The sequence below is a fragment of the Antennarius striatus genome, chromosome 18 (assembly GCF_040054535.1).
Source record: "Antennarius striatus isolate MH-2024 chromosome 18, ASM4005453v1, whole genome shotgun sequence".
In the NCBI taxonomy this organism is placed as follows: domain Eukaryota; kingdom Metazoa; phylum Chordata; class Actinopteri; order Lophiiformes; family Antennariidae; genus Antennarius; species Antennarius striatus.
The window spans coordinates 8,562,753-8,587,717 of NC_090793.1; the positions used below are offsets into that span (position 1 = coordinate 8,562,753).

General features: G+C 42.6%; 1 protein-coding gene across 1 annotated transcript in view; it reads left to right on the plus strand.

The window, feature by feature from the left end:
- Positions 1–367: 367 nt before the first annotated feature.
- LOC137612827 (potassium/sodium hyperpolarization-activated cyclic nucleotide-gated channel 2-like) overlaps positions 368–24,965 on the plus strand; it is a 31,526-nt gene continuing 6,928 nt past the window's right edge. Inside the window, exons 1-6 of the mRNA XM_068341553.1 lie at positions 368–1,569; positions 4,207–4,630; positions 6,531–6,692; positions 14,348–14,566; positions 24,322–24,468; positions 24,705–24,945. Coding sequence (XP_068197654.1) covers positions 368–1,569; positions 4,207–4,630; positions 6,531–6,692; positions 14,348–14,566; positions 24,322–24,468; positions 24,705–24,945 — 2,395 coding nt within the window. The remainder of the gene's footprint in view (positions 1,570–4,206; positions 4,631–6,530; positions 6,693–14,347; positions 14,567–24,321; positions 24,469–24,704; positions 24,946–24,965) is intronic.

Consider the following 24,965-nt stretch of genomic DNA (forward strand, 5'->3'; position numbering starts at 1 on the left):
AACATATTACAATCAAACTTTTGATGTCAGTGTAATCTACATCGACGTCAATCATTCTCGTACGACTATTTGGATGGACTTCCCGCAATATTACGCGTCTGGATCTGGACAAAGGCCTCACATCAAGAGCAGCTTAAACTAATGGTTTCATGACATTGGACGCAGTCAAAAGGTCTCAATTAGGTTGACGCCTGGGCTTCGTCGACAATGACTGGTGAAAGTAAAGGCGCTGTAGTTTACAAAGAAGTCACGTCCAGCCCTCCCTCTGTCCCTCTCCTCTTTCTCTCTCCCTCACTCTTCTTCTTCTCTCCGTCTCCCTCCATCTCTGATTGGTTTTCTCCAAAGATAATTGGAGGCAAAATTTGATATGCTCAATGTCATGGACAGGAATGAAGGTTCACCGGCGTCTACTTCCACCATGAAAAACAAGGCGGTGGGTGGCACTGGATGCGGCCACATCATCAGCGCACCCAAGGCTGACGCCACCAGATGTACGAGACGCAACAGCGGCCAGAGCTGTCTGGACCCAGGTTCTCCCGACGCGCAGAACGGCAAGTCTTCTGGCGCGACCAGCGACGTCGTTATGGATGAAACAGAAGAAGGAGAAGAGGAGCCCAAGTTTCAACATCCGCGATTGCGCCGAGCCGGGGGGAGCGGCAGTGGTGGTGGAGGAGGAGGAGGAGGAGGAGGCGGCAGTATCAGGATGAAGAACTTTACGCCAGGAGGGGGAGCCGCGTCCTCTGCTTCCAGGAGAAACTCCAACAAGGAGCCCAGCCACACTCACACAGAGGACGCTTCCGCCGCTGCACGGCCCTCTGCTGCCTCCGGAGCTAACGAGACCCAGACACACTGTCCTGGCGATGCTGCCCCGCGCTGCGAGACGCGCAGAGCATCTGGGGCGGAGGCGTCGGACTCAGCGATCGCGGTAGAGGTTTTAAACGCGGCAGCAGGTGATGGTTGCAACAGCATCGCTTCAATTTCCAGCATGAAATGCAACAAAAACGGAGAATGCAGAAGGGACTCAGGTACCGGGAGCCTGCGCTCAATCATCTCCAAGCAGGAGAAACAGACGGGAGGGTCGGTCAGGGCCGAGGACAGTGGACACACCAAACGAGGTGCCTGTAACTCGACAAGCGCCAGCATGGACGGCTCCATCACCCCAGGTGGTTCCCTGACCGGAGGATACGGAGGAGAGAGCGCAAACCCCGGCGCTACCCCGGTATCCAGCGGTGTCTCTGAGAAAAAGGACTCCAAGGTGTCCTTCTCAAACGCACCGAGCAGGAAAGCCTCATCCTCGCTACACGGCCCGAGTCAAACTCAGACCCAGCAGCCCAGGAACTCTGTCACTTTCCAGAAGACGGAAGATGGACCGCAAATCGTGCCCGCCGAGGACGCAGAGCCTCGGGGAAGCCAAGCCAGCTTCATGCAGCGGCAGTTTAGTAGTATGCTGCAGCCTGGAGTTAACAAATTCTCCTTACGCATGTATGGAAGTCAAAAAGCAGTGGAAAGAGAACAGGAGAGGGTAAAATCAGCTGGAAATTGGATTATCCACCCTTACAGTGATTTCAGGTAAGAGCAGGGGTTGCCATTATTGGAGGCACGTTGAAAGTCACCAGGGGCCGTTTAGATAGATCCTCATTGTCATCTACAACTCGCTTAGTGAGTACTCCATGGGAACGCATGCATGGCTGCTGTCCGAGGCTCCGGACTGCTGCTGCTGTTTTTTTGTGTGTGTGTATGTGTGTGTGTGTGTTCTTTTTAAAACCCTGATGATTAAATCTGCAGACATTTTAAACGATGCATTGCAACGTGCCGCCAAACCAACTCCCCTACCCTCCTTCATCCCCCCCCCACCCCACCCCACCCCAATCCCACAAACAACCTGTTGTCAGTCTAAGAGCGTCCCGTCAAGGTTGTAAACAAATCCTATTCCGGGTCTTGTATGGATAATAGCATGTCTGGGATGCTCAACCAGCCCGGCCTGCTAACACATGGCGACTTTTCGTTGCGGGGCGCGCACGTTTAGCCAAGGAGAGCGTCGATCTGATGCTAATCCTATGCGCTCCTTTAAAAGGGGGGGGAAAAAAAGGCATTATGTTCCAATGAGCAGGTTAATGTTGTAGGATAAGGTAAGCTCCGAGGTAAGGAGCAGCCCTGATAGGATGGTGGTGGCTATGTGCGCGCGTTGTGCTCAGTAATGGAATGTCACCTTGAGCCAAGTGTGCGAAAACCTCAAGCATGCTCACTGGAGACATATCCGCCTGTTCGCCCCCCCAGATCCTGCATTTTAATGACGGATGCGCCCTTGTTTTATCACCGACGACCCCAGCCTGATGTTCAGCCGCTACTAACGGAGAGAGGGAAAAAAAAATCAGTCAATCCAGCTTGAACAGGGACCGTTTAGAATGAATTAGATTCAGGTTCAGAAACAATCACTCTGCTGGGATCGTGATTTCAGCACCACAAAGGAGCGGACAGCTCCCGCCCGATCCGGGTGCGCTCGCCCCGAACACGTTCTGGCCCGGTCGAGTCAACTAAAGGCTAAAGTTGAAGCACTTTTTCTCATACCAGCAGACACCAAATTTGAACTACTTGGAGACTTTTTTTTTTTTTTTTTAAACAGAACTCCCACAGGGTGTGAAGCTACAGCGGACCCACCACTGTTTGTGTATTTATTAACCTGTCGTGACGCGGAAAAAGCTGCAAAGTTGGACCAAAACACTGATATAGGGGCCGTAAACTGTAGGATCAGAGCGTGTTGCATAAGTCGCAGGGCAATGACTCAGCTCTGCACCTGTCCTGCAGAGCAGAGCCTCCTCTGACGAGCCTGAACTGTCTGAACCTGCGTGGTTGAGAAGACAGATGCACATCTGGAAGGGTGTGACGAGGCGTGCGTTACTTTTAACACGGGAACACTCTCAAATGTCACATTAGGCTGTGTGTCATTGGGATTTATGCTGTGTAAAACACAAGCATTGTAAATCACAAGTTACGTCCTTTGTCAACTTTAAATTAAACTGTGGGAGAAGACAGGATTATGATGTCATAGATAGATATATAGACAAGTAGCTCAAATTACAGAATGAATACAAATGAGAGAAAATGGATAGTTCTCTGTCAGATAGAGGTGTGGAGGTATAAGAGTTGTATTTTGGGGCAGGAAAGATTTCCTTGTTCAGTCCTGGAGACGACAGATGAGCATCAATCTGCAAAAGGAAGAGCTTCACTGCCTGTCCAGCAGGTGGTGGAGAGGGTGGTCAGGACTGTTCACAATGGAGGCCATCATGTACTACACTTGTTTTAACACAAGTAGTTTAATGGTGTAACACCATCGTCCACTCAGGCTAAATCTTTAGTTCTGTCTTGTTCCAAATCATCCCCATAGGTCTGCAACCACAAATTTAGGCTCCATGACTTGTGAGGTTGAACTATTTCAATTTACATCTGTATCACATCACGCTGACTTTAAGGACCCAACCCGAAATGTCATGATTTTGTTAATTAAAACTCATGCATTATTATTTCTGAGCAAATTAAAAAAGGGGTTAAAAACAAGGCAAAATTTAATCTCTCCTAAAATTTAATGATGTCTTTTCTGGCCATAGGCCTCCAACAAACAAACAGACACATATAAAAACCAAACCTCGCCAGGTTGAAACTGAGAATGTTTCCATCTTGTGACTCATTATTTAAACTACACGACAGAAAAAAATGTAATAAAGAACCATAAAACCCTCTTATTTAGTAGAGAAAACCATAAAACCAAATTTAATGCGTTACAAATAAATTGAGAAATGACTTCTGATTAATTATTACGGTGCATTAATCCTTTGCCGGATGTTTCTCTCTCATTGTTCTCTCCATGTGAACAGGCTAAGTGTATCTCCTGTTCTTTGTTTACATGTCTCCATCCTGATTTAGAAACTCTCTTGTGCCTATTGGTTTTCTGCAACAACTCACATTTCTTATCTGATTCTATTTTTGTCCCCTCTCCCTTTTATTCCCCTCCTGTGCCCATGTTAACACACTATCATCAACGCACTACAACTACACACACACACACACACACACACACACACACACACACACACACACACACACACACACACACACACACACACACACACACACACACACACACACACACACACACACACACACACACACACACACACACACACACACACACACACTCTTACCTGCTAGGTTCTACTGGGATTTCACAATGCTGCTGTTTATGGTGGGCAACTTGATCATCATCCCCGTGGGCATCACCTTCTTCAAGGATGAGACCACTACTCCCTGGATCATCTTCAACGTGATCTCCGACACCTTCTTCCTTATGGACCTGGTACTCAACTTTCGCACTGGAATCATCATTGAGGACAACTCGGACATCATTTTAGACCCTAAGACCATTAAGAAAAAGTACCTAAAGACTTGGTTCATTGTGGACTTTGTCTCCTCGATCCCAGTGGATTACATATTCCTTATAGTGGAGAAAGGGATTGATTCAGAGGTGTACAAGACTGCTCGGGCCCTGAGGATCGTCCGCTTTACCAAGATCCTAAGTCTTCTGAGGCTGCTGAGGCTCTCCAGATTAATACGCTACATTCATCAGTGGGAAGAGGTAAGAGCAAGCATGTTATGACTGCACTTCTATAAATATTCTATTAATGTTAATCATGCAACTCCAGCCACAGAAGAAGAAATGCCTCTTCTCTTTGCTGATAAAAGGTCACTGATTTGCCTCCAATACTCTGCTGGCTCATGACCAAACCAACAATCTGCTCCGAGCCGCCCGGAGTGTCCATGTTAATGCTCTCACCTTCCACCTGGTGAGAGAGGCATGATGTCGACAGGATGTTTGAGCTTTGACAAACTTTGCATTCTAATTACTGTTGTTGTCACACAAACCCCCCACCTGTCTGTCCGCCTGTCCGACCTGGCCGTCCCACAGGTGGCATCAGGGAGTCTAATAATCAGCCTATTAACAGGACAAACACAGCTAATGAATTAAGACACTGGAGGAAGAGCAGGTGGGGAAGAGGGCGGTGGTAATATGCAGAACTCTGGGCCTGTTGATTGCTTTTATAAGTCATTCATTGCTCATTTGAAAGGATCAGAGGTGAGGGAAGTGCTGCTGACTGGCAGATTTGGTGTCTGCAGGTGGGTGCTGTTTCTAGGTGGATTGAACTCAATGACCCAGTCTTGCTCTTTGCGGCCACTCAGCATTTGTCTGCTCAGTAAGGGACACACTTTGTCAGGAGGGCTCTGCTTCAGCCTCTCCTCCGACTCCTTCCCAAAATAAAGGAGAGCAGCCTTGGAGACATTAGGTCCAGCGGTGTCACAAGATTGCTTGGCTTTTGGTTTATGCCAGTATTGGCAGCCTGGTGTTGGCATTTTGCAGCGTTGAGAGGCGTAGTGCGGCTCGACTGCGACCTTTGGATAATTGGATTTCTGATGATATGATGTGATGAGCACACATACACACTCACAGCGGTGAATGATGGGAAACGATACTTTGCATGCAGAGTTGAGACGTGATGGAGAGTGAGACACTGAGCCAAGAAACATCCAAGTTCAAACTATCTGTGGGATTTTTATTTTAAAAATCCAAACTGAAGCCACATTTGGTTCCCGTAACTTTCTTGGAATTGTGGGTGTTGCCAGGCATCTCCATCAGGTGACACGGTTGCCATGGGAGGAGAACAATTTCCCTCATTTATTCTGACAGAAGAAAATATGACAACTGACTAGTTTGTCTGCTGCTGATTGAGAAAAACTGACAGTGGAAACCCCAGAAAGGTTAAAGCGGCATTTAGAAAGATCAGCACATGTGATTCATGTCCAGTCTTGTTTCTCATCACTCCCACCACCCTCAGCTGCACCAAAATTTCTCCATAGGAGACTTCATCAGGCCTTTCTAAATATAATACTATAAAAATTATTGCTGTTCATGCAGATTTTTACCTGATAAAATTTATTATGGCATCAAAAGGGCCACAAAGGTGTGGCTTCTTGAAGTCAGGCGATAGATGATTGACCTGAGTGACTCAGAATGATTGATAAGTATGACAACATGGTCCTACACTTGTTAAGGATCATGATGGTTCCTGTCCATCACTCTGTGTGTTTGACTGTGTGTGTGCATGTGTGTGTGTGTGTGTGTGTGTGTGTTTGTGTTGGCATGTCTGCATGTGTTGCTGGTGTGTCTGCATGCCTACAGGCGTGTGTGTGTGTGTGTGTTTTGTGAGTGTGATGCCTCTGATTGATTTCATGTATCTCTGTGTAACAACTGTCTTGTCTGTTCCTGCTGTGTTTGTTTTGGGGCTGATGGGAACATGTCTCCCCTGCTCATTAATCAAACATGGTATAATCCGAGGAAGACTGTGGAGCTGAGCGGGAAGTCACTCAAAATATCTGCTATTTGACTTTTTTTTTTTTTGTTGCTCTGAGCTCATATTCAAAATTGAACTCCTTATTTTCCCCACCACTCACTCCTCTCTCTGCTGTTTTTTCTCCTCCAGATCTTCCATATGACCTATGACCTTGCCAGTGCAGTAATGCGGATCTTTAACCTGATTGGTATGATGCTGCTGCTGTGTCACTGGGATGGTTGTCTCCAGTTCCTTGTTCCAATGCTGCAGGATTTCCCCTCAGACTGCTGGGTGTCCCTCAACAAGATGGAAGTAAGTGTCAGGGAATCATGTCTGTGCATACCGAGTTATGCATAACACCCCAGAACTACATTTTGACTGGGAAAGAGCTGAATGTCAAACAATATTAAAAGACCACGATCATGAAGAGGTCTTTGCAAGGACATTACTAAATCTTTGTGTGAACTTTTGCAATTTATAGACCACAAAATGGGGTTCATTTACCAGCAACTCATCTTTGCTGTTACAAAACTAAATCCTGGTTTTGTCTTTTGCAGTGTTGGAGGAACCAGGGTCATTGTGCAAAGATGACGATTGTGTGTAATATTGACTCTTCCTTTACAATGACTTCATGCTTCTGGTTGCTGGAGCATAGCTAACAGCCTTTTGTGTGTCCCAGCAACAGATGTGCATGACTGCACTTAGGCAGAACTGGGGGTTCAGCTAAATGCTAACAATAGCTTGGTAGCTAAGCACTTTAATACAGGATGCTTTTCTATATGTCTGAGATGCTTGTGGCTCAATCTTACAAAGACCTTCTATTAGGAGATCCTCAATGTAGAAGAGTAAAAACTTGTCAAAATCTTCCTGACAAGGATAAAAGAAATAAACCGCTAGAATAAAAGCAGTGAAGGGATTCACTCCCGATATCCAAGAGGTTTGAACTGATCAACAAAAAGAACCCAGTAGATAATGCTACCACGAACTATCAATCAATTTATGCTGGTTGATTAAATGTTTTTGCTGGGGGGAGGAAGCCAGAGAACCAGGAGGGAACCAGTGCAAACAAAGGGAGAAAATACAAACCCCCGGGTCCTCAGGTGGATTGGAACTCGCACAGCAGTGCGGCAACAGCTATCGTTCTACTGTGTTGGATTTACTTATATTGTTAGACACAAATCAAAATAATGGAAGAAATGAATTCTGACTCAGTGATAGTGCTACATTAACGTCAGAGGAACAGCAAAGTGAATATTTGTCAAAATCAATTAGAATAATTCAGTTCTGACTGACATTTCCAATCCAAGAACTGTGACGCTATCCTGGCTAAAAATGAACGCTGCTTCCAAGTTAGTGGTGATAATTCTATATTTAGTGCAATTTGGATCAATACAGTCTGCTTTGAAAACAATACACAGCACTACTCTGGGAACCATTAATATCCTAAGTGATGTCTGTTGCAATTATGCCATTACTGATTCAGGAGGAAAAAGTCAGTATTTCCCTCCAGCAAATGGAGGAAATTACCCATATCGCTGCTGCCCTCTGCTGCAGGGTGCAACCAGCCGGTCTGACGTGGGAAACAAACGCAGGACACCAGCGGAAAAGGAAACGTTTGAGGGCACCTGTAGATCCCTCCGTGGGCCCTCTTCAGCATGGAGGGGGCGACGACAGGGAAGATAAAAGGGGAAAACGCAGAGAGGGAGGCAGGGGTATGGCCAGGCAGCTGGGCTCTTTGTTGCCATGTCTCATTCAGAGAGATAAAAGCTGTTTGTTTACGGGTCTGTCTGTCAGCCCAGCCTTTTACTGAGTGAGGGGAGACCACACTAACCCAAGGCAGTGGTCCAAACAGGGCTTTAAACAGACTGGGTCCTGCTCCCCGACATTGTTAGCACCTGCCATGAGCACTTGTAAACTTCTGATTTGAATTATTTCCCAGATGACGACACTAACACTTGTTGTAATTGAAGTACTAAAGTAATTCCAGCTCAAACAAGCTAATGTGGCAATGGAAACAAATATCTTTCATGTTTGTGAAAGAGAAGTAATTCCTCTTAAAATGCATCATGCGGCGGCATACGGCAGTTTGACAAGCACTTATTATTATATTATACTCCTTACAATTGTGGCAGACTCTCAAAAAGGCAGAGGTGGTTACTATAAATCATCAGGGAAAAGAAATAATTTAAGGTCAGAAAGAAGACTCACATTATTCAAAAGGGACCTCTCCAGTCATAAAAATAAAACATCTGAGTTTATTATAAATCATTTTTATAGAAAGCAGAATTCAGAGAATAACAAAGCAGGTCTGTCTCTATGACGTTCGATTGTGTCTGCACCAAAAACGAAAAAACAAAAAAATTCCATGTAATAAAAACTAAAAGTGACTCAGGAGCAAAACCGTGTGACTGGGAGCTTTGCTAATGTAATCAGTGCTGAAGCAATCAATCAGTTGATTAGCAGAGCATTACTCAGTGACTTCTTCAAAATGTGATTTAACAACAAAAACCCCCCCCCCAGTATATTATTACTGCTGGTCTGTTTTAATAATTTATTACTTTTTTATTCATTTTAAAGTTAAATATGAATTTGGGAGATTATAGTGTTGCGCAAAATTGTGTTGAATTTCCTTTTTCCAATCAGTTATGAGAAGCACGTCTGAAAGTTCTGGGTCTGAATGTTCTCCCTGTGTGTGTGTGTGTATGTGTGTGTGGGGGGGGGGTTCTGTCTGGGTTCTGTGGCTTCCTCCCACAGTCCGAAAATTTTGTTGAGATGCCTTGATGACTTTAAATTTCCTGTAGGTGTGTATGAACTTGTTTGTCCTGTGATGAACTGGGGACCTGTCCAGGTTGCACCCTGCCTCCAGCTAGATGTCACCTAGGAGAGGTTTTAGCATCACACAACCCTACAGAGGATCACTGGTTATAGACAACAGATGGATGGTTGATTGGTTAATGACATAATCTGTATATTTATCTATAATATGAAAAACACGTAAAGGTTGCGACTGTTTTTGCTCTTATGAACGTGGATAGCTCTTAGCAGGACAACCTGGTTGCTGTCGGTAGTGCTGAGTCTGAAGTCCAGGGTGATGAAGTTCGGGGCTGATAGGCCACGGACTGTTCCATTGTTCCCAAAGACATCATGAAAGACAGTCAGTCTCCAGACAGCTGTCAGGCAAACCATGGGGCTGCTATGACACAGTACGGGCTGTCGACAGCCACCTGAGACCGCCCCCCTATTGAGAGGTTGACAACTTGTAACATTAGCCATTGTGTTGGAGTCAGGCCATCCATCAAGCCTCACAGCCGTGTAACTCTGCCGGTGTGGGGTTCAAAGGCAGGAGTCATGGTGGGTGTCAAGAACTCTGTGTAACTCTGTAGGGCAACCAACATTCAGTATCTAGTCTCAGTCCAACATTTAATGCTTCTACACCTCATCTTCCATTCAAAAAGAGATGTTTTTGGATGAAACATTGAGGTTTTGTCCACAGGACTGTGTTCACCGTTACCTTGTACCCAGGAAAATTTAATTTTCTCTGAAAACTGTAACAACACTGCCTCGTTTTGTGCATGCTAGCAAGCTGTCAGCTTGTTAACCTTATAGGGACTGAACAAAAACAAAGACAATGGCGGGCTATTGAGTTTATGTTCCACAAACTATAAATTTGCTGCCTTTTTATTGTGATTTGATTCTTTGGTATCGCTTCTGGAAGATTACACTGCCATCTACTGGCCTGGCATGCATCTATATATTATTTTCAGCCATTTATTTCAGTGGCACACATACTGTAAAACTGGCATTGTGGTGCACTGACTTTGTCCAATGTGAACAAATGATGGAGAAGGTAATTTGTTGTGGTTCAGGTTTTAAACCAGAACCAGCTTCTTGTGAGGACACAGGACTACGTACTGCTGTGCTAATCCCTAAATTATATTTATTTTATATTTAGCATCAAGTTTATGCAGCCTCTTCAGGCATCCTATTCATTTCCATGATAGAGTCCAGCTGGTTCCACTAGACAACAATAGCAGAGGTGGCTGACACTGCTACCACTGTGTGTATCCATCTCCCTCTGCCATCAGCTACACAGTGGTCTAAAATCTCTGTTAAGTCACTTAGTTTGACCAAACACTATGACAGGTCAGCTGATTTGGCAGATATGCTGTGAATTACTTGCTAGTCCTGTAAGGGTAAATAAACATGGGCTGTGAAAGCAGCTGTCTGACTTCTGGTGATAGACTAGATCTGTTGGCGTCTGCCTCCTGGGTGAGGAGAGAAAACAACGAGGTTAATTCTGCATAACTCAGGTGTTTCTCATATTGAAGGAGCTTTTTTTGCTGAGGACCAGCAGATCTGCCATATCCTCCTCAAACAAGCCCTGAAACACAACTCAAGTATGTGTCAAAAACTACTCAAGCAGAAATGAAAACGTTGCTACTGTCTTACTTTGTCGTGTAATGTCACAGGGAAAGAGACAATGTGGCGCCCTGGCCTGAATCAGTCACCAATCAAAAGGTGTTGATGTAAACTTTGTGGAACGTTCACAGTGCTTTAACTGCTCAGCTGGAGACTTATTGAAAATGCAACCAGACATCTTCAGCACCTTTACTCATTAACACAATATTTCAAAGTCAAACACATAGATCTCGGTTTCAGTTATGACTTGTTTAACTAACCAGTGTTCAGTGACATTAGATCTAAAATATAATCCCCGGTGCAGTAAGCGCTCTGACTTCCTCCCAGAACCAAAGACAACTAGATTGCCTGTAATCGTAATGTGTTATTGTGAGAATGAGTTGTAGTTTCTCCTCATCTATCCCACAGTCTTTACCTGTCTCTGCCTCTCTCTCCCCAACCAGTTCACGCAAAGGAATACCCACATTGGGTTTTTGGCCTGCTCAAGGTTTCTACCAGGCTTTCTTTGATCCCGTTTCCAAGTTCTTGCTCATGGTGGACTGTAAGTTCTCTGGAAAAGTTTAGTTTTTGTCTTCTGTAACTCTGCGAAGGATTAACAGCGTCGAAAATGGAAGAATTATCTTGCAATTTGGAGTAAATGTTGTCCTCTAAATTAGTGTCATTTTATTAGTCTTATTAGTCTTTACTTTCAGCTTCTTGGAAAATATTAGCATACTAGCATGCAATATGAAGATGGATACACCAACCTTGCACAAGTAATCTTCGTAATGCTGTCATTAACTTATGATACTTTAATACTCATGATAAACCTTTGATAAAACTATTTTTCTGCCAAATGTTGAAACTATTTTGGAATTTGTTTTTTACATTACTGCCCCCCAGAGCTGCCAGTGTGATGACTAATCAGCTTTTCAAATGAGTTCAGCTATTGAGCCAAATGTTGGGACACTTTGCATGTACTAAAGTGTGTGTCATCGTTCTCTTTGGCTGGTGAAACTTACATTCATGTCCATGTGAGATATATGAAGCTGGCGTCATGGCAAGGTCACAGCTGTTTACGCAAAGTCGCTTCTCAGTGCACTGGAGGATAAATTTAAAGCCTTTTGCATCTTCGGCCAACTTGGACAAGACTATCTACAGCTAATGGAGATGGCGATTACCAACAAAGCAATGGATCGTTCCCAAACTGACTTCTCTGGGGAGCGCTGTTGAGACTTATGACAATATGGAGTCTTTCTCTACCTCTCTCTTGCCTGTGCTATTTCAGAATCAAAGTGCTCATCATTCATCTATTATTCAATCCGTTTCACTCCACTGTTTCTCTTTCTGTTTCCACATACGCCATTTAGCCTCAGTCCACCTGGTGGAGCTGTATTTATTTTTGGAGTCTTCATGTCCCTCTTTTCATGCTGGAGAAGAACTCCTGCCATGTGGTGGGGTGATACAGATATTTCCGGTGTTGGTGCCACATAAACAGAGAAAAAAACCAATGCAATTTTTTTTGCTACTTATAAGGTAGGAAATCTAAAATAACCACAATGCACTGCGTTAGGCATTAGGCTCCTCTGTTTGATACTGTGATGGCTGACTGGGAACAATTATAACCAATCAAATAATAATCAAATGGTCTGCAGGAGTCTTCTTTATATGTGTATGTCTTTACACCTGTGTGTTTGTATGTATGTATGTGTGTGTTTGCGTGAATGTGTGTGTGTTTATAATCATAGTCAATCATGCCAGATTGCTTGAAAGGAGACACATTAATGGAGTGCCTAATTAATTGACTGATCAATCGCTTGTATTTTTTTAGCTATTTATTGACAGTATGCATCACATGTCTCCAACCTTTTTTGCACCAAGGACCAGTTTTATGTATGGAAACGTTTTGCCGGTGGTGAAAATGGCACAGGTGTTGTGATGAACCCCTAACTTAGGTAGGAATCTTGATATTTTCTTCTTTTTTCCAGCAGTCTGCGACACATGGTCTCATCGTTTGATCATTTCCTCCCGAAAAATATGAGTTTGGTTTTTGGTTCATTTTTTTCAAAGGCTAACCTGTGGTTAGCTATAAAATTATGATTGCTGATGTGTGTAATGATGCAACAAAGTCAAGTGCGGTAGTAAGATGGGGGCGAAAGCAGTCATTTTTCAAAATAAGACCTGGAATATCTAATTAAAAAAAAAAAAAGTACCATGAAAGATTTTTTTTGCGACGGGTATCAAATAATTGCGGACTGGTACCAGTTTTGGGCACCCCAAGTAACATAAGTGTTTGATTGGCAGCCAACATCATGCAAAGGAGCAATATATATACCACTGAATTCATTGTAGATTTAAAAAGCCACTTATTTCTTTACCTAGAAAATATCACAAACCAAATGAAGTGTCCAGAAAGCACTTTTTCTTTCAGGCCATGAAAAGGTTACCTTTTGGAGATGTGGGTATAATGGGATGGCAGCAAGGCTAGTCTAGTTTTTGAGAATAAACCTGAGAAAGGAAAGGGGCTTTCATTATGTGATGACAAATGCACTAATAGGCTGCTAATGCACCACTGGAAGTTAGAAGAGAAGATATAGTTGATTACCCTGCCTATCTGAGAGCAGAGTGTGACCAACCAAATTTTAGACAAATTTTAGTGGTGTGTGTGTGTGTGTGTGTGTGTGTGTGTGTGTGTGTGTGTGTGTGTGTGTGTGTGTGTGTGTGTGTGTGTGTGTGTGTGTGTGTGTGTGTGTGTTGCATGTGTCAGGAGCTTTTGAGGCCAAGCTCTAAGAGGTTTTTGGGAGGCTGTTTTTAACTTTCCATGGACAGAAGCTTTAATAATACAGTTTCATTACACAGGATACTAGTTTTCTTGGTAGAATAATTCACATCCCACAAAAACCCATGGATTTTAATTTTTTTTCTTTGATTAATTGTCATCAGCACTCGGTGAACATAGCAGTCATTGCTAATGAAAGAAACGGGGAAAGAAAGGAAGCCAGACGTATCGGATCCGTTGAGCTTGTTTCAGTGACTGTTTTGTGATGAAGCACATTTCAGTATTAAGCTTTATATGAAGAGCACACCATTTATGCCTCCAGGAGAGCGTTCTTTAGATGTTCACTAAACAATCTAAGAGCATCACTTAACACTTTTTATTTTGTTTGCACCACCTTGAGGCTTGAGTGAATCTCGACCTGGTCAATGCCCCTTATATGTCTCCTCCTGCAGTATTCACAAAGCTCAGAAATAGTTTGGTTAATGACCTCTCATTATCATTTCTCTCAGAGGAAATAATTTCCAAACAGATTAGGCCTCGAAGGATTCCCCTGATGTTGTTTCCATTTCCTCCCTCTGATGCTACCCTGTCCCCAGAGTTCTCATTTGTTTCAATGATTTTTCCATGACCCTGCCCTCCCAAAAGCTTTTCCTCTAGTCCCCCTCCAGTTCAAATCCCTCTCTCTCAAAATGGAACTTTTTATTTATTTATCAGGATCTGTTATTATTGAGACAAAAATATTCACATATTTGTTTCACCTCCATCTTTCCATTTCTCTCTCTCTCAACAGAATGATACCTGGTCAGAGCTGTACTCCTTCGCCGTGTTCAAGGCAATGAGCCACATGCTGTGTATCGGTTACGGTCGCCAGGCGCCAGAGAGCCTATCAGATATCTGGCTCACCATGCTGAGTATGATTGTAGGAGCGACATGCTATGCTGTTTTTATTGGCCATGCAACAGCTCTCATCCAGTCCCTGGACTCCTCCAGACGGCAGTATCAGGAAAAGGTGAGGAGTTCCATTAAATCAGGTTTTTTTTTTTACATTTTACTGCTTCCCACTAACTGCTCATCCAGTTTTCCTTTATTCCACTTTAAAAGATAAGGCAGAGATTTTAGGAAAATAGTGTCATTTGATCCCTTGCAGTGACTTTGATGAGACAATGTGTACCACTCTTATTGTGCACAGCATCTACGAAGCTATCAGGATCGTCCAGTAAGCTTAACGTAACGACTGCACTTTTGCAACGCTTCCATTAACGTGACATATCTTATTTAATATGCACAAATTTAGGTTTTAAGAGAACTTGATGTGCTGTGCTACATCTCTGTCAAAAACTGTAACTCCATGGGATCCCTCGCAGCTTCGTATTTAGCATGCCATGAGTAGTATCAGTTTAACTGAGTCTGACGTGCCTTCAGACAGTAAATAAGAAGTCAAATTTTTTCTTTTAAGTAAGAAATCAGTTCTTCATATTTCCCCCGCGACGAGCTGGTGTGTCATCTGGGGTGTATCCTGCCTGTTACCTGTAGGCTCCAGCAGTTGACAAGATGATTGTGATAGTCTCGTCTACAAGAAAATGGAAAGGTTCTAACTTCATTTACTTTAACAGCTGCACCAGCAGTAATATTATTCCAAATTTGTTTAAAACTTGTTTTTAAGGTTGCATTTGAGATGAAGATTATCACATGTGTTGCATGATGAATGAAAGCTCAAAAAGTGATGATGCGATCATGTCCTGCAGGTGCGTTGTGATACGTCCTTACAGTGTCTTTGAGTCTGGGTGTCACAGTTTTTCATCACTGGCTAAAATCTTGGTTTGCCTTTAGCTCTTGGCGACCGCAGCGTGACTTTTTTAGTTTTGTGGTCAAATGTTGTTTTTTAAATTTTCATATTTGTTCAAAATGATGATGGAGCTTTTCTCCTTTTGGTGCACGTCTGCAGTCAGTTGTATCTTCTTGGCTATTTGTGAGCAGTTAAATGTAGATATATTGTTTTGTCCTTTTGTCTATTCATGCACCATATTTAGAAAAAAAAAAAAACGAGGACAGTAATTGTTTTTCAGACCCCATGAGGCACCCGTACCTCTTTCCTTTGGTTCTGGTCAACCACTCATATATTGTCATTGTACAGCGTTCCCTTTGACTGGTTGTCATGTGTTGACACACACAGATGGGGATCAGCTCTTCAGCAGTGGCCTGTTACTGGTATCGGTGCAGCTTCTCTGTATCCAAGCAGAGTCTTGCTGACTGGGGAGCAGGGGGAGTGTTGCTGCCTTTCAGGAGCCAATCAGAGGCTGCGGGTGTGTTCGGCCAGGTAGAGCCACGCCACTACGGGCTGGGCATGTGTGTGCGTCTGTCTTTGTGGTGGCGGCGGCGTTGATGGTGGGGGCGGGGGGGGACGCTTATGCGGGTGAGAGAGAGACTCATAGGGAAACATAGAGTGTCTGTGTGTGATATGATGTCCCTTTGGGCAGCAGTAGAACTGATGAGGCAGCAGACCTGTGTGTCCTGCCAATGTCATCCTGAAGGTGACGTAAGCAGACATGGCCGCCTCTCTCTGTCTCTCTCTCTCTCTCTGATCTCTCACTCACTCGCTCTTGTTAAACCCATAATCAATCATCTGTCTTCAACTATCCCCGGTCACGTCTCTACATCACCTACGTTTCTTTTTTCCTCTCTGTCTTAATCTCCACCTGATTTCCAGCTTTGTCTCCCTCTTCATCCTCCGCCCTCGATCTGAATGCCTCTCCCTTTCGTCCTCTCTTTCCCTCCATCCATCCTCTCTGCTGGTGGTGTCCTTGAGAGGTGTGGTGCTACCGCTAAGTGTCTGCTCCAGAGAGCAAAGAGAGGGGGAGGGGAACCTGTGGGTAGACAGCAGGGCCTTGTTGTCCTGGTTCACTGTGACATATTCAAACAGTTTCAGATTCATATCATTTCAAATGTTTCAGTCAGCGTTTTGTCCCTGCTAGCGGCGTGCAGGACTTTCTGTAGGGCATGTGTCTGGTTGGTCAGATATGAATTATGCTAAAAAAAAGGTCTTGAAGACAAAGATGTAGTTTATTTTGCTCCAGTTGGTTCTATCGGTATCAGTTTAAGAAGGAAACATTCCTCATAGAACTCCATTACGTTTCATCCGTGACCAACGGTTTCTTCCAAAATGGGGGTCAACAAAAGGAGAAACCCATCCAGGAATGACACCGTAACTCTGAACTCTTCTCTCTTTTGTTGATTGGTGAACATGCTCACCTTATGTTAAATTATTCACTAAAATATAAACCCTCCAAGTAATCACACTAATCTGTTTGAGGTATGTTTATGCACATGTTTTTGCAAGAGATGTGTTCAGGATACAGTGTGTACCCCACAGTATACATATTTTCTGCTGAGGGCAGTAAAATGCATTTCACCAGAAACCTTCTGACCAGTTGTCAGATTTTCAATTTTTCTGCTGCAAAGTTTTTTTTCCCCCCTGTAGCTCAGTGAGGATTAGTATTTGAGCTGAAGATGTGTTTATTTAGCCTAAAAAAAGCACAGAGCAGAGTCGTGCCAGCCATGTCTGTGAGGCTGATGCTGAGGCTGCTGGGCGAATTCGCCATGCCCCCAGATAGGACTCTAGTGACATTTTTATCATTAGAAAACCCATCTACTGGCAGTTTGTTACTGCCTGAATGAGGCTCAGGCCAGCATTGTGTAGAGGTTGCGTTTTCAGACCAGCAGTAATGTCAGTCCCACAATCCATCCCGGTTGGATTTATGGCAAATTTAGCTTGATAGCTTTTAGAGATCTATGAGTTATTTTGTGCACACAGATGCACAGCAAAGGGACAGGTAGACCTAAATAGCAGGAAGCAATCTCATTAGCTCTGCCCTTTGAAAACCATGCAAATGTATGTGTTCCAAATCTGCAATTTAGAATTCACATTTGTTAATACCTGACCTGCAAACCTTTTAGTTGCCTGGAAGAAACATTCTGTTCTTGCGCCATGCATCAAGCGCTGTCATGTCGACCTTGCGATTACCACAGTTTATGTGATATGGAGTGACATCACCAGAAAATGCTGCATTAAAGGCCCTTCACACCCATGGTACACTCATGCACTTGTGTCACAGAAGCTTTCTCCCACTGCAGTCACACACTATCAGGAGAATAGGAAGAAAAGTCACTGCATCCAATGTATGAGTGTTCAAGTTATGTAGCTGTAAATAAGTGATGCAGATTTTGTTACCTTTTTAGCAGTGAAAAGACATTTACTAGTATTTGCTGCATTGTCAGTAAACAATGATGCACAATCCTCATGACAATACATGTGTATACACACACACACACACACACACACACACACACACACACACACACACACACACACATATATATATATATATATATATATATATATATATATATATATATATATATATAGAGAGAGAGAGAGAGAGATGGGGATTCAGGCAGTGATGGATGAATGATTGATGAATGAATGGATAGACAGAACCTATTTTGCTCATTATTAACTTTGAATAATTATCTTAATCTAATCTGGAAAAAGTATGAAAATTGCTAAGAAGTGTGATTGGAATCATCAGTGCTGAACAAACGACAGGAATCACACAGACTGGATGGAATACTCTGGAATAATGAGGGAATAACAGAGAGGTGGCACAGGGGGAGGAGAGAATCAGAGACAGGTGGAAACAATGAAGCAGTCACACACTGGAGGGGAAATGGGGAAGAAGATGACAAAAGGAGGATTTGACAATAAACTGATATTAGACAGGGAATACATAGAAACAGGGGGGAGAGGGAATGGAGCGGAAAACACCAAAAGGGGAGAGGAGAAACAAGTGGTTTAAACAAATAAGAGGGAAAAATAGCAGGAATGAAATTTCAAAATAAAGCAGTAACCATTACCTTTAGCCTTCAAAATAAGAAACTACAATTGAAAGCATGACATCCTCTGGATGGGCCCAGTCAATCTGCTGCGACAGATACAGTCTAAATGCAGTCTTTGGTGGATGAGACGCCTGAAATGGGAAACGACTGTTGTCTTTTCATCTCACAGAAATCAGTCAGATGTATCCGGAGCTGTACCACACAGAGATGTTCAAAAAATATGAAAGCAAAAGATTCCAGTACAAACCAGGTGGTGCTTTTGAAATTCCTGGAGTGTAAATTATATAGAAGTGAAAACACGTGTAAGTGTGTGGGGTCTTATTTTGTCTCAGACAGATGAGATAACCCTCTTTATTTATTTGTTGAATCCACTTAAACTTGTGAAGTCATAGATAGATCCCTCCAGTGTCTGTTCATTTGCATTACTGTTTTATAAATGCACAGTAAAATAATGGCAGCAGCAGGAGCTAGGTGACAGTTCCAAAGGTCACTAGACTGTCAGTAAAATACTGTTTAACGTACACCTCTGCGGAATGTTGGTGTTAGCCTGCCAGCCATGCTGGCTCCCGCAGTTTTGAGCAGTCAGTACCTGCTGCTTTTGGTCACACTTGCTGATTATATGCTGTTTTGGAGGCAGCGCCATCACTTTAGCTGATTTCTGTTCGAAGTGACTAAAATTTGTTGTTGGAAAATGTTGATGAAAACTTTATAAAGCATTCATATGTCACAGGACATAAGAAATAAATGTGCAGGTATTAAAAACATTAAGGCACTGGAATGTGAACTTAAAGTGGAATTGAGCATTATTAACTTTATTATATAGTCAGAAAATCTGTGTGTGAAAATTAGAATGTGCTTTTTCCCAACATATATTTAAGATATGCTCACATAAATGAAGATTTAAATTTAAAATTGTAATAGCCTTATAATAGAATTGTAATCAGATCACATTTGTACCAATAATCAGCTGACTGGAACTAAGTTTATGCTTTAGAGAGATGACAGCATTCTGATGTCACTGATGTGATGTGGCTCAGGATGCAAGACAAGTTTTCTGTCTTGACTCTCGTTGAAGCCAAAAATGCAATAACAGCCAGTGACGAGATAAAGTAGCCCTTTTTGAAATATAATAGGCCAATAGCAGAGTAATTGACCAATAACGCAACAAAAATGTTGAATCGATAATCTTATAATTTTTGGCTAAGGATTAGGGTTAGGGTTAGGTTTAGGATGTTTTTCAACCAGGCCAATCACATAAATTATTATGTTATTATAAGTTATTGGACAGTTATTATGTTACTAGCCTATTGTGTTTTATAAAAAGGAAAATTTTATTATCTTATCGGTTATTATTACATTATTGGTTTCAACAGCTCCTCTTCCTCTTTGTGCTTCTCCCACATTCCACATCAGTGAAGATTTCCTCTCCCTCAGACAGATTGTCACTGATCACTCCACTTCTCTACAACCAGCAGACTTTACAAAGATAAGTGGCCAAAGAGAAAACGAGCCCCTTCAGTCATATGATATTGTCGTCTAAAGTACTTTATGTCTGATGAGCAAACCCTTATCAACCGGGCTTCTTTGGACATCGCTCGATTTTACTGAATTACATGATTTTCAGTGTTTCCTTAAAAGCCCCATTTGATCTAATGAGACTGTGTGAGACCAAACAGTGAGATGCTACTCCCTGTGTACACATCTCCAAATTGAAGAGAGACCAGACAAGGCCTTACTTAAGGCTATCTGATTGTATTCTCTGTTGACGGTGCTTCATAATATGAGTCAATTTGACAAGAATTAAGTGAGTGAATTATGCATCCACATGGCCATTTGGTATGAACCCAAATTACCAATAGAGTGAAGTTGAGGGGATGAAAGAGCAGGAGGATAGAAGAGGAAAACAAAAAGAGAGGGAAAGGAAAGGGAAGGGAAGGAAAGGAGAAGAAAGGACAGGGGGGATTGGGATCAGCAGTTACTGGGTTTAAAAGTTAAACCCAGTAACTGAACAACAAATCACTAAGTTAGACGTTGAAATATCAGTGGAGCGTTTTTCAGCTATACACACGTCATCAATGTGACTCAGAAAATGGATGTCATTTTCACCCTCATCTGGGTGTTTGTCAGTCCCCTGTGGGTGCTGTGACGCACCAGCTGAATGCTTGTTCCTCTCCTCGGTGACACGGACCAGATTTAAGGTTGGCCTGGCAGGGAATGATACTGCACACAAAGTCAACTCTCTGAACGCCACTTTATAATCAGGCAGGCATTTGCTGCCTCGTATTCAGTCACAAAATCCAAAAGCGAGTCTCTTGTCTGACCACAACGGCGTTTCCGTGGGGAGAAGGAAGTTTTCCCTCTCTCCCATCGGTCCACCACCCGTCGATTCTCATGCCCGCGTACGCACTTCTATTCTGTGAGAGGTGCCCAGGCTGCAGTGTTGGCTTTGACACAGCGGGTAAAGAGCTGTGACACCGGGTCATTTCTTCAGGCAAACCTCCATCTTCAGATGTCAGGAAGCAGAGTCACTCATGCAGGTGAGACTCTGTATTGTGCGACCCCATCAGAGGAGCTGCCTCTGCCTGGGAGACTTTTCCTTACGTAGATGCTGAATAATTTAAACGCTGCACATTTGGTTTATTTATGTTTATGTTAATGGCAGACAGAAGCAGTGTGGGTGATGATCAGTCATAAATAGTCACCGCTTTCTCCCGGCAGAGTGACAATACTTTTCCAGTTCAGAGATGCAGTGCTGCAGTCTATCTCCTGATCATGAGACTGTAGTCAGGTAGAATTAAATCTACACACAGAAAACAGTGCATTGATTTGGACACGAGGAACTTCCTGCTGCGTCCATTGCCTTGATCTTTGCACAGCTGTCTGCTTTCGACTTGCATACACAGCGAGACAACAAGCTCATAACTAGACAGCATTCACAGTCTCATTCCTGCACCATCGCCATTGTGTCTAATCAACTGTTGCATCACTGCACACAGGTCAGAGCACACATGGTGAAGATTAATTGAATAGTATTACCTAATTCTTTCATCCTGTAAACCAACTGCTAACATGTTTATCATCAGTGGTTATGTTGGTGACCGGTTTATTTTTCCTCTAGGTATATATTCTTATCTTCCCCCGATACATGAAATCCATTTGAACAATTTTAAATGAATCTACATGATCTCAGTTACATATTGGTGCTAATATAATCTCCAAGATTTGCATCACAGTCTAGATCTTGATCCTGTTGCAGTGTGAATTATAATGGTAGAACATCATAAGGTATCTCTGCCCAAACGTGGCCGACTGGGTCTATTTTTTGTTAGACCTGGCTAAACTTGAAAAAAGTTCACCGAATAAAGAACTGAAGACCATTTAAGCACGAACTTGGCAGAGTATCATCACCACAGATGCCAAGTGTCTGTTCCCAGGGTCACAGAACTGATCCAGCCAGCAGAATATTTGCAAACAAATATGAAAGAAGAGTGTCAGAGTTCAAGTTGACTTTCTGTTTTATGAAACTGAAGTACTGTGTCTAGAAAATTGAGTAAATTCTCACACCGTCACTGATTGGATGTAATCACACTCAGATTACAGCTGAGAGTTAGTAGCTCTGCCTCCAGATGTGTGGTTTTAGAACAAATACAATGTGATGTAGCACAGATCCAATGATGCAACGGGAGATTGTTATGCTTTCTGCTAGTTATGTGAAATCTGGCTCTGGAATTAAATCACAGTTGAGTATCCAGGATGCTTTTTTTAGCTCTAAGTGTGCCTTAGTGTGTGCATTTGTAATGAGGTCAGGAAAGTCACAATGTCTTTGGTCTGGACTGCAGGATTCTTCCTGTTTACACAAGTATTCACTTATGTACCCCGACAACGCTTTGTTTGGAGGCAGCCTCTCTTTCTCAGAGCATTAAACGCCTTCCAATTTGGACATTTATCCAATGCTGCTGGGGATGCAGATTGTGGAACCGTGTGAAAACAGCAGGATCTCGTTGTTCTCCCCTGGACATCTGGAGAACACAGATTAGCCTTGGCAAAAGGTGAACCTGGGAGCTTCCAGTTGTGAGGTGCAACTCGTGGATCTGAGCTGACAGTTACTGTAACATAGCACGTAGCAGAGTTTTGGGACCAATAAGAGTGAGTCAGTGAGGATGACGTCATCAGTCCCTTAAAGTCGTGCCATTCCGCTGAGCCGTCACTCAGGGCTCTGCTTCCAACAGTTTAATGTGCTGAGCTGAGCAGCGCCTCTTAGGACGCTTTCCATTTGCATAAGTCAACAAAGGACAGGGAGAAAACTTTTTGTCTCTTACAGCTTTACTGTCCGTCTGTTGCTCAGCCATATTGTTTTTAGTTTCTCAATCTGGACAGGTCGTGATTAGCATAACTCAACAATGGATGCTAATTGATTGTGCTATGTGGACCGTTCACGTGATCTGGAATTGATTAACTTTTTGGCAACATTGATCAGTCAGCAAGATTGTTTGTCTCATTGGACAGATGTTTACACTGCTTGTGTTTGCTGACTTGCTAGAATAATGTTTACTTTTATTCATAATCTGCTTCCCCTGTCGAGCTTTTTTGATGAAAATTTGTCCTTCTAAAAATGAATAACCGTTCCATTAACCACAGCCTCTTTTGTGTCAGTACAGGTTCAGAATAAAGAGAGCATTATCATGAGGTAGCATGTTGTGTCAGACTGGCATTGGAATGTATGGATAACCATGTAGTTCAAGAAACACAAGAGGCAAACATTACTGATGTGAAGAAGTCTGTGCACATGTATGTAAACGTGAACATGTATGATCTCATCCCTTGTGCTTTAAGACCTTTTGATCATTTCTCTCTTACCAATTACATCATAAATATTTCTCAGTGTCAATCGCTGTTTTTTTAAATTCTTATAAATGTATTACTCATCTATTCAGATTTTTATGAACTATATTGCTTATTTTTTTAGTTTATTTAAAGGATGAAACTTTTAATATTCTGCGTCTTTGTTACTGTCGAGTCAATCCAGTCAACTGTAGTCTTACAGCTTCAAACACATTAATTTCCATTATTCAAAGGATACATCCTTATAGTCCTGTCAGTGACTGGATCAGCTGTGAACTAATCCACATTCACTTCTTTACCGTCAGCAGGAAAAAGTGGTAGAAGACAAATTCACATCCTTCATTTAAAAAACGTTTGGAAGTACTTTTTGTGGTATGGTACTTTGATACACAACAATGTCTTCTTCACCGTGTTTCTCCCAAAAGTAAATTTTTCCTGATTTCTAAACCAAAGCCTATTTTTAAAAGTTTGTTAAAAAGCCTTTTCCAGTGAGTCCAAGAGGGTATGAAATGATTCTTTTAATTCAAGAACTGGGACAAAATTTTCAACCTATGACATTTAATCCTTGATTTTTAAGAAATTTAATTTGCCAAATCAGAATATTCAGTTGAAGTGTAGAAAAAAATTATCCTGAAAGGTAATATTAAATATTAAATATTAAAACGTATTTATCTGCTTCTTGAGATGATGGCCAGTACAAGTATGAAGCTGTACATGTACCTCAAATTTGATAATACAACCCTTGAGAAAATATAGTTTATTGCATTCTACTTCTGGCGGAATGATGCAAAAGGGATTAACTTGAAGTAAAATGGTCTTGATTTTCATCATAATGAGAGAGTAGAGTGACAATGTGGTTCACTGATATGCTTTTTATAGCCTTGAGATAAAGCTGCAGCTCTGAAACAGCTTTTCTGTCTACAAGGACAATACTGTACTTGGTAGAATCCGAGCAGTAATGGTTCTGGTTTCTTAACAATAACTTTATGTACACTGTATTAACAAAGCATCATTGCTTTCTGTCATCAGTACAAACAAGTGGAGCAGTATATGTCCTTCCACAAGCTGCCTGCCGACTTCAGACAGAAAATCCACGATTATTACGAGCACAGGTACCAAGGCAAGATGTTTGATGAGGAGAGCATTTTGGGAGAACTCAGCGAGCCTCTCAGAGAAGTAAGACACACACAATATTCATCAACTGGTGCTTGTTAGCATGATGCACTGGTGGACTTCAATCCCAGTCCTTAATTTTAGCCTTTATGTCATAACTTCCTTCACTGTATGCTCATAAGATGAACTTTGATGCTTGAATGGAACACATGTTGAAGGATACTCTCCTCTATCATAGTTCCACAGCTTGACATTTAATAGATACACACAAAAAAACAGCCTTCTCCTTTTTTTAAAAGGAAATCGTGAATTTCAACTGCCGCAAGCTAGTGGCGTCCATGCCGCTGTTTGCCAATGCGGAGCCGAACTTTGTGACGGCTATGCTGACCAAGCTGCGTTTTGAGGTATTCCAGCCACATGATTACATCATACGAGAGGGAACCATTGGAAAGAAAATGTACTTCATTCAGCATGGAGTCTGCAGCGTCATCACCAAAGGCACCCTGGCCATGAAACTTTCTGATGGCTCCTATTTTGGAGGTAGGATATGATTTATGGTT